At 54.2% G+C, this 9,477-nt stretch overlaps 1 protein-coding gene across 1 annotated transcript in view; it reads left to right on the forward strand.

Moving 5' to 3' along the window:
• Positions 1 to 9,477, forward strand: part of LOC129678712 (uncharacterized) — an 84,379-nt gene that overhangs the window by 26,136 nt on the left and 48,766 nt on the right. Inside the window, exons 2-4 of the mRNA XM_055609594.1 lie at positions 4,010 to 4,137; positions 6,417 to 6,536; positions 7,298 to 7,407. Of these exons, the coding sequence (XP_055465569.1) occupies positions 4,010 to 4,137; positions 6,417 to 6,536; positions 7,298 to 7,407 (358 nt within the window). The remainder of the gene's footprint in view (positions 1 to 4,009; positions 4,138 to 6,416; positions 6,537 to 7,297; positions 7,408 to 9,477) is intronic.

The following is a 9,477-nucleotide window of genomic DNA, read 5'->3' on the forward strand; positions in this document are numbered from 1 at the left end:
CTTGTTCTCAGAGCCCTGGTTCTCCTCAGAGCTCTTGGTCTCAGAGCCCTTGTTCTCATCAGAGCTCCTGTTCTCTTGAGAGCTCCTGTTCTCAGAGCCCTTGTTCTCAGAGCCCTTCCATCTAACATCTGGCTGCCTGTGAGAACCTTGGCTGAGAACTGTAAGCATGCCACACTCAGCTGCTGTGCTCTAGTAGAAGAGAGGTGGGAACTAATAGCTGTGCCCTTAGAGTTGTGACATGGCAGGCTTCTGGCAGCGTTTCTTTCCGCTCTCCGTCAAGCAGTCACAGGCCGCTGAGTGTAGGTCCACTTTAAGCGCTGTGGAAAACTCAGCGCAGGTGGGTGCTGTTGCAGGCTCCTTGCAGACTCGAGGCTCGCCCGCAGCCCTCTCCTGGCTCCTCTGTTGAGCAGCAGCTTCTTCTCTGGGTCATCCCAGCGGCCTCCTGACTGGACTCCTGTTCTTGTCTTCCTGGAGTCTTAGTTCAGCTCAGGTCGCCGTGTACCATGGCTGGCATTCTTCACTCCCCGCAGCCACCTCTTCAGCTGATGCCTGCTTGGCCTCCAGGCTCTGCATACTGCTCCTGCTGCCTCGCTGTGCAGCCCTCCTGCGTGCAGCACCTTTGGCCTCTGGCGCTCCTCTTGCCTGTTGGCTTTTCTTACAGTGTGCTTCCCTCTGACAGGTCCCCTTCCCCACACATCTGCAGGGCCCACTTGCCACCCCCTGCGCAGATCTTTCCCCTGTACAGAGTGACACCCACCTCATCCACGAGAACTCTGCCCCCAGGCACCAAGGCTGAGGGCCAGAGACCTGGTTCTCGGGAACAAGCCTTGCTTCCCACTGGGAACGCTTGGGTGGAGTGGGCCCTCTGTGATGGCTGGCCACCATCTTGAGCCCTCATAAAGGAAAAGGCATGAGGGGCTGCTAGCTCTATGTGTCTGTGGAGGTGGCATACTTAGGTTTCCTTGACTCACTCCTGCTGTCACCTGGCAGGGATTAGGAGCTCCTCCTTATGCCTGGAAGCCTGAGGGTAGGAGGGGGGGGTCACAGCCTCAGGTGTTGCCTGCTCAGAGTGGGACCAGGAGACAACCAAGGTGCCTCATCCAGCGAGTCAGGGCACAGTGACCTGGGCAGCAGAGGGGAGGAGATGGCATGGAAGGAGGAGGCCAGGCAGCTCTCTAGAGAGCTGTGCTGGAATCGCTGGGCAGAGAATTGTCCAGTGGCAGCTTGGGAGCAGGAAATGGCAGCCAAGCTGCAACTTCCCTCTGGTCTCGCTGAGTTGTTCAGGAGGCGACAACGTCCGCATGGCTGTCTATCACAGGGACAGGTCAACGTGGGAGAGGAGCTGCCATTCTTTTAGGGTGTGCCCTCGCCCTGAGAGTGCTGTCTGGTTCTGTCACAGTAATGAAGCAGCCTGGGCTAGGAGAGAAGCCGCTCAGCAGTGGGCCTGCCTGGTGGGGGGCTGTCGCTCTTCGGCCTTTTAGGGGGTGAGGGCAGTGCTGATATGGGGCCCAAGGCTTAGGCATGCCAGGCAGGGCCTGCCACGGACCCTCATGAATTCTGACTGCAGCTGGGTTCTCATTCCCCAGTCTGCGGGCCAGCAGGGCTGAGACTTCTCTGCTCCGGACAAACTCGGCCGGCCTCGCTCCTAGCTGCGTTCCCAGCCTCAGGGCCCTGTGTCCTGTGAGGCCTGAGGCAGTAGGGTGCCCTAGGCAGTAGGGTGCTCTGGTAGATTTGGGGTCTGACAAGCCTTGCTGAATAGAGTGTGTAACACTGTGATAGTTCCGGTGTGGATGTGTGCAGAGCCTAACTGGGGAGGAAATGGCTGGCTATTTCTGTATGCTTGCACAAACACTGTAACCACAGCATCAACTGTAAGGGACAAGTCCACCCGCAGGGGTCTACGAATAAGATAGTGAGCCTGGAAGGGTGCCCTCAGCGCTGTCCCCATGGCCTGGCCGTTGGCAAGCTGGCCCTGTCCTCTGTCTGAGGCCGATGCTCTGTCCCTGGCTTGTGGCCTGTAATGGAAGGCATGTGCGCTCTCTTCTGTACGGCACACCCTTGTGCAGTCAGACCTGGGGAGCCCTGCGTGCCACAGTGTGGGGACACTTTCTCAGGCTGTGGGGGACAGTGAAACACATCTGAAAACGTTTCCCAAGAGAGCTGAAGCCCCTGTGTGGAAGAGGTCGTGGGGTGGGCAGCAGGGCAGTGGGTCTGGAACAGGAGGGTCCCGACTGGAGGTTTGGGGGGCAGGGAGGAGCTGCAGCCCTTCCTGGGAGGTAGTGGAAGTAGCTGTGCGTGGCGTCATCTGAGGGAAGAGCCACTCGTGAGATGCCCTTGGGACCATACAAAGGGCTGCATTAGCTGTGACCGTAAAAATGTGTGCTGTCCTCATGATTTTTGTCTTTGTTGTTGGGGTTTTTGTTTGTTTGTTTGTTTTTGTTTTTTGAGCCAGGGTTTCTCTGTGTAGCCCTGGATATTCTGGAGCCCTCTCTGTAGACCAGGCTGGCCTCGAACTCGCAGAGATCCTCCTGAATGCTGAGTTAAAGGCGTGTGCCACCACACCAGGGTGGTCTTTATGAGCATTAAGTTTTTTCTTCAGGGCTGGTTCAGTGAGTAAAGTACTTGTGTACACGGTAAAGCTTGAGTTCAGATCCCTGGTAGCCGTGAAAAAGTCTGCGGCTGTGACTCCAGGCTGGGGTGGAGAAGGGGCTCTGGGGGCTGCTTAGCCCGTTGTCTAGCCCAGGCAGCCAGCTGCAGCTCATTGAGGTCCTGTGCGACTGGGCCGTACAGGGGGACAGCCTCCGAGTTCGTGTGTGAGTGTGTGTGTGTGCTCTCGCGTGCCTGGGAGAGAGTGCCCAAGCTCCAGGTCAGTGAGGCGCTGTGTCCCTAAGGTAGGGAGCAATGGACAGGGCTTGCCCTTGCCTCCCACATGTACACGTGTGGGAAAGGGCGCCTCGCACACAGGTGCACCTGTATATCACACGCGATTTCTTGTTGTTGATATATATGTTTGTTTTTAAGACATGGTTTCTTTGTGTAGCTCTGACTGTCCTGGAACCTGCTCTGTGGACCAGGCTGGCCTCGAACTTTCTTAGATTTACCTGCCTCTGCCTCCCGAGTGCTGGGGCTAAAGGGGCCGCCATGACTGGTGAAATAATATTTAACTTTAAAAAATCTTTTGGGGTTGTGAGGTGGCTCTGCCACTAAAGGCACTTTTCTCTGCATCTGATGTTGGGGTTCAATCCCAGGCACCCACATTCACAAGTTGTCTTCCGACCTTCACACACACAGCAGCAAATCCTTCTCTTCATAGTGACAAGTGCCTGGGGAATGGAAAGTAGTAAATTATCATTTAATACACCGAAGCTTATAGAGAGTGTTGGAGGCACGAGTTCAGAAGCATTGAGCTCCGTCAGAGTGCTCCAGACAGCGTTTCTGAGGACTTGGGGGCTGCTGTTCCTGTGAGTTCGCCCGGGTTCCAGTATTTTCGTTCCTGCTATATCAGTGTCGTGTGTGTCTGGGGGTCGTGTGTGTGTGTGTATGTGTGTGTGTTTTCACCGGCAGTCTCGGTGGTGTCTTAGTTCTTGTCACCATGATCACGTGTTGGTTGCCTGTTGCCTCCGTGACAAGTGACCCTGACGGCGCTGGGACAAGGCAGAGGTCCCATGAGCCCTCACGGAAAGCCTGACCTGGCTCACCCTGGTTGCATGGAGAAGCTCAGGAGGCCACGGCAGCCAGCAGTGCTGGCCCAACACCCCTGGCCCCGTGGGCGAGCCTCGGCATGCCTGGACCAGCTCCTGGCAGTGCGTGGTGTCCCTCGAGAGCCCTGAGAGAGAGGCCCCTCCAAAGAGTGTGCCCGCCTGGCTGTCCTTCCTGCTGGCACAGGCCTTGGGGGAGCTCAGTCCAGAGCCGCAGGCCTAGCCTTTGTTCCCACGCAGAACAATCAGCTCTCTGGTGCCGTGTGGCTGTTTGCTTTTTAACGTTCTGAACATGGCTGTCTCCCTCCTAGACAAGGCGCCTCTATCCAAGAGTCTTCTGCTGGTGCCCGGTGCCCTGTCCCTTCTGCTGGCGCTCCTGCTGCCCCACTGCCAGCGGTTCTTCCTGTACGACCTCCGTGCCGTCAAGAACGACCTCCAGGTAGGCCCCCGCACCCCTGGCCTCCGAGAGGAGGGCGCTTTTCTAGACTGGCCTCCTTCCTGCGACTCAGTCGTCCCTCAGAACCCCGCAGGCTTCCAAAATGCTGCCTTAAAGTTCTGCTCTAAGAGCGTTCTTGTATTTTATTATCTCTGCTGTCTCTATCGCCCACCAGCCTTCCAGCCCCTCTCCCGGCATGCCCTTCTCCCAGCCTCAGCTCTTCCTCTTCCTCATCAGCATGACCCTGTGCACACGGATGTAGGCCACTCTCTGGAGCATGGGCAGGTGACCATCGGGTCACACCTTTAAAGACAACTGACACCTCTCTGAACGGCCGTCAGCTGCCAGTGTCTCCTCGGCGAGGCTAGAGCATGGCCGGCCTGATCTTGTGTGGCTCTTGTTCAGGCTGCCACAGTGGTGAGTTCCCGAGGGTGACAGCCTGACAAGTAGTAGACACAGTTCCACAGCACTTTGCCCAGCTCCTGGCTCTGTGATCTTCCTGTCCCCTTCTTGGCAGTGCTGCCTAAGCCACAGGAGGAATGGCTGTGAGCAGGCACTACACTTGGGGCTGAGCACGAGTCAGTAGTGAAGAGTGGATGCTTCTCAGCCCCATGAGTTCAGCTCTGTCGCAGGTGTTGCTGGAGAGCGATGCAGGCCAGAGGTGACCTTGAGGATGGCGGTAAAGCCCGAGTTACTTAGGGCTAGTTACCAGCTTCATTTGCAATCAACCACTGTCTGGTCCAGGCAGTGGAGCTGCCTGGACACAGTGCATGTCAGTAAGCCCCTGAGTCCCATGTTCCTGGTGATGAAGGGCTGTGCCCGGTGTGGATTGGGAGGACTCGGAGTGGCCTGTTAGCCTTCCTGCAGCGACTCGTGTGACCATGATAATGCGAGTCTGTGCTGGCCTGGAGCTGCATTGTGATTCTGGTCCTCTTGTGCACCCGAGGCCTCTGGCATGGCTGCCTGTGATGATGTTTCTGCCTCTGTGGACCTTTTCCTCCGCCTGGCCTCTTGACGGAGCCTCCTCACTCGGGCCCACTGACTTCAGGGAATTAGACTGCTCTCGGCCTGTCTTTTGTGGTCCTGGGATGGCTGTTCCCGCTGTTCGTGGCAGTACAGTCCATGGCAGAAGCGCTGTCAGTAGACAGATGGACAGACACGATGTTACACACACAGGCCTTGTGGTATTCCCTGAGGAGTGAAAGAGTGAGGCTAACGTGTGCCTCCCTGTGAACCCTGGGAATGCTGTTCCCAGGTAGGGAGCAGACGCAGGAGGACAGCTGCTGTGTGCCCCACTCATGTTAAACACGAGCACAAAGTTGGGCTGGGGGAAGGCTGGCAGCTTAGTGCTGCATCCTAAATGGTGCAGCATTTAGGATGGTAGCCTAGCGCACACCACTGAACATGCTCAGCATCACTGAGGTGTGTACGGAAACATAGTAAACATGGTAAAATTTACCTCAGGTTTCACAGCAATTCAAAGGAAGCACAGGGTTGCTTTGTTCCGGTAGGAGGGGAGGTGAAATCAGAGCTTTGCAGGTGTCATCAGCACCATTTCAATTTGCAAAATATCAAAGACTCAAAACAGGCTTTTGAGAGGCAGCACTTTCCTTCTGCAGTTCATTGTTTCTCACCTTGCCAAGATGAATTCAGAGTTTTAAGCTGCTGTTTTATCAGCACGTCCTCAGAGCTGCCATGCATGTGGCTCTTTGGTGATTAAGCTCAGAATTGTAGTTTTGAATTTTACCCAAATTGTCAGTTACAGCTTTGCTTTTGAATTCAGTAGCGTAAAATAAGCATTCGTTAGTCTTTGATTCCAGCTGCTGTGTTTGGGCCTGAGTGTGTCCTGCTAAACACCCCTTTCTTTATATGACTCCCTTTTGTGTGAGTGTGGTGCTGGTGAGCATGTCCTGGTGCCGCGTGTGGGGCTCAGGGAACAGGTCTGTGGGGTCAGTTGTCTCCAGCCACTGAGACGTGGGTCCTAGGGCTTGAACCCATGGCGTCAGGCTTGGCAGCGGGCACCCTGGCTGCTGGGGACTGGGTGCAGGCCTTGCTGTTGCCTTAGCAAGACCTTCTGAGAAGCAGAGCCTCCCTGTGGTGGGGGCTGTCTGGGGTGGGCCTGCCTGAGCTTGGCCTCCCTGCCGCAGGGGCTGTCTGGGGTGGGCCCTTCCTGCGGCGAGGGCTGTCCAGGGTGGGCTTGGGCTTGGCGTGTGCAGTGGCCTCGGGGAGCCCGAGGGTGGGCTGGGCAGGCTCCCTCATTGCCCTGTTCTGACCCTCTGTAGGTTTGGAGGCTGATATGCGGAAGGATAATTTGCCTGGACTTGAAGGATACCTTCTGCAGTAGTCTTCTGATTTACAACTTCAGAATATTTGAGAGAAGATACGGGAGCAGGAAGTTTGCAGTAAGTTATCCACGATAGAGCGTTTCCGCTGCAGCTCCAGATGAAGTGGCTGTCTGTACTCCTTATTTGCCTGTTTGTCCCTCTGGGGTCTCCCGTGTGGGGAGTGCATTTTACCTGGCTGCCGCCTCTCCAGCCCTCACTTTTCATTGTGTAAACTTGAAGGAAGGTCCTGTCGGCTCACCCGGGCTGGCCTCTGGGATTGCAGCTGGGCAGTGCTGTGCTGGACCCTGTTTTAAAATGCCCTCCACTTTCAAAACCTAGGGTATTATTTATAATTATCTCTTCAATTACATGATTCTAGATCTGATTTGTGGCTTGCACATTAACCAAAGAAACATTTAAAATTTAAGCCAGTACCATGATAAAATAATGAAATGATGGTGATGATAATACGTGAAATTAAGCATATGCCAGTTATAAAAATTTTAATTAGAAATTTAGCTAACAAAATTCTAGCCTCTTATTGGTGTAATGGTATATGGGCTACTTCTCAGCATTATGTTTTAATTAAATGTCTCCTTCAACATATCTAGAAGTTATAGAAACTGATCCATATGAACAGTTACGGTTTATTTCCCAACTTTGAAAAGTAACAAAAACAAATAATATGGAACTATGCTTATGCATGATCGTATGTATGTCATGTGTATGTGTGTATGTTGGTGCATGCCTGTGTCTCCAGACTGTACTCCTACCCGCCCCTCAGCTCACGCTAACTGAACAGCTGTTACTCACCTTCTGCTTTCCGCTTTCTTTTTCAGTCCTTCCTGCTGGGTTCCTGGGTCCTGTCAGCCCTGTTTGACTTCATCCTTGTGGAAGTTGTACAGCATTCGTTTGATGTCACTGTGGCCAGTAATCTACCTTCTGGATTGTAAGTAGCTCGTGGTTATGCATTTAGTATTCTTCATGCTATTTGAAATACTGTCATCCAGAACCACTCGCCAAAAGTCTTCTACGTTGGCCACACCTTTAGTCTAGGCACTGAAGCAGAGGCAGGAGGATTGCTGTGAGTTCAAGGCCAGCCTGGACTACATTGTGAATTCCAGAACAGCCGGGCTACATAGTGAGTGTGATTCTGTGTAAAACAGATTTTACACTTCCAGACAGAGTAAGTGTGTAATGAAAACCCAGCCCTTGCACATCCTTATGCTCGTAATCTAATCAATTGCACAGTAATTTCCTTTTCTTTCAGCTCTGAAATCATTCCAGAGCTTTTGTTCGTTTGTGTGAGGCGTGGTCTCTAAGTCTCTTGTGTGTCAGGCTTTCTGTGCCACTGCAATAAGCCTACGTGCCTGAGCTCCTGAGAGTGAATCTGTCCTGAGTGTTTTTATAGTGATACTGTGCTGTTGGAATTTTATGAGCTAGACACAAAAGCCCATTTGATTGGACCGGATGATGAACGTACTGAAGGTGAGTTTCTGAGGAGACCTGTAGGTTATTATTTCTGTGACTCCCTTGGATGTAGAGCCATGGCTGTGCAGGAAACAGCTTTGCGCTTCCTGCACTCACAGACCACTCACTTGTGCTTCCTGTGTGCTGGTCCTCCCACTGACTGGTGGAGTGGCTTCGCGCCGAGAGCAGCACTGTCAGTGCGTGCAAGGCCTCACTGGTGCCAGAGTGTCGTGTGGGAGCCTGTGTCTGAGCGACACGGTAGTGTGACGTGGAGAGACTGAGTGATGTGAGGTTCTGTGCACGCTAACTTAGCCTCGGTCTGGTCTGGCACTCTGGGCTGAGAGCTGTTGGGTGTGTTAGGCTGTGGTCCCTAGGAGCCCGGGTCTCTTGGCTGTGGCTGGCGCTGAGTGGTGAGTGCACCCTTTAGGCTCTGGTAGCTCCTGAGGTTCATCTGCGTGCAGGCCGGGTCCCCGTCATCACTGCTGTGCACTGTGGACACACTGACCGCCCAGAGTCGCTCGGGTTGCCAGCGTGCAGGGCCAGGGTGAGGGTTCTCCTGCGCGGGCGCAGTGTAAAAAGGCTCCGTGCCTATGGCATCGCCAAGACTCATTTCCTTGGGCAGAGCTCACCAGGCCGGCTCTGGTGGCCAGCATGGGCTGCCGAGTTCCAAGGCGTGTGAGATGTTAGTGCAGGATGAGACTAGATCGTAGATAGTAGTGATGCAACAGGCCGGATGACTGAAGCTTGATCCCTAGAACTCACGGGTGGGGGGAGGAGAAACGTGAATTGTCCCGTGACCCCCAGATGTGTCCTGTGGCCTACACACGCACGCACACACTCCACACACTTACACTGGAACACTCACGTATACACACATTCACACACCTAGACACACTCGGGTGCTCACGGTCACATACTGCGTACATTCACGATCCAGGCGCGCTCACATCCTCTCACACACATTCACTCACACAGACTCACACTCCCCATACTCACACATTCTCAAATACACATGCTCCACGCACACACACTTTCACATATACGCATACATAGTACAGACTCTCATACACACACGCACGCACACACACACATAAAGTCAGTGTAAAGAATGGAAACATGGGGCTGGAGGATGGCTCAGGGGTGAAGAGCACTGGGCTCCTCCAGAGGACCTGGGTTCAATTCCCAGCACCCACATGGCAGCTCACAACTGTCTGTAACTCCAGGGGATCTGACACCCTCACACAGACATGTATTTGGGCAAAATAGCAATGCGTGTAAAGTGAAAGTCATTAAAAACCCTTTGTATAAAGGGAAAGAGGCTGGAATAACCGCTGAGGCTGTGCTGGTGTCAGACCAACCGACCCTGCCCCCATGAGGCGGACTCCACCATCTGTGAGCTCTTGCTTCGTTTCGGAGGCTCGGCCGGCCGTGCTGCCCCTGGGCTCCAAGAGCTGCGCTGTCCTTGCTTGCGCGGCACACTTGGGCGCCGAGGGAGGGCTGGCTGTACACGCGCTGCACTCAGACTCGTGTGGAAACTGCCGTGATGTCC

Source organism: Psammomys obesus, unplaced genomic scaffold, assembly GCF_907164565.1.
Source record: "Psammomys obesus unplaced genomic scaffold, mPsaObe1.curated_primary_1811, whole genome shotgun sequence".
NCBI lineage: Eukaryota > Metazoa > Chordata > Mammalia > Rodentia > Muridae > Psammomys > Psammomys obesus.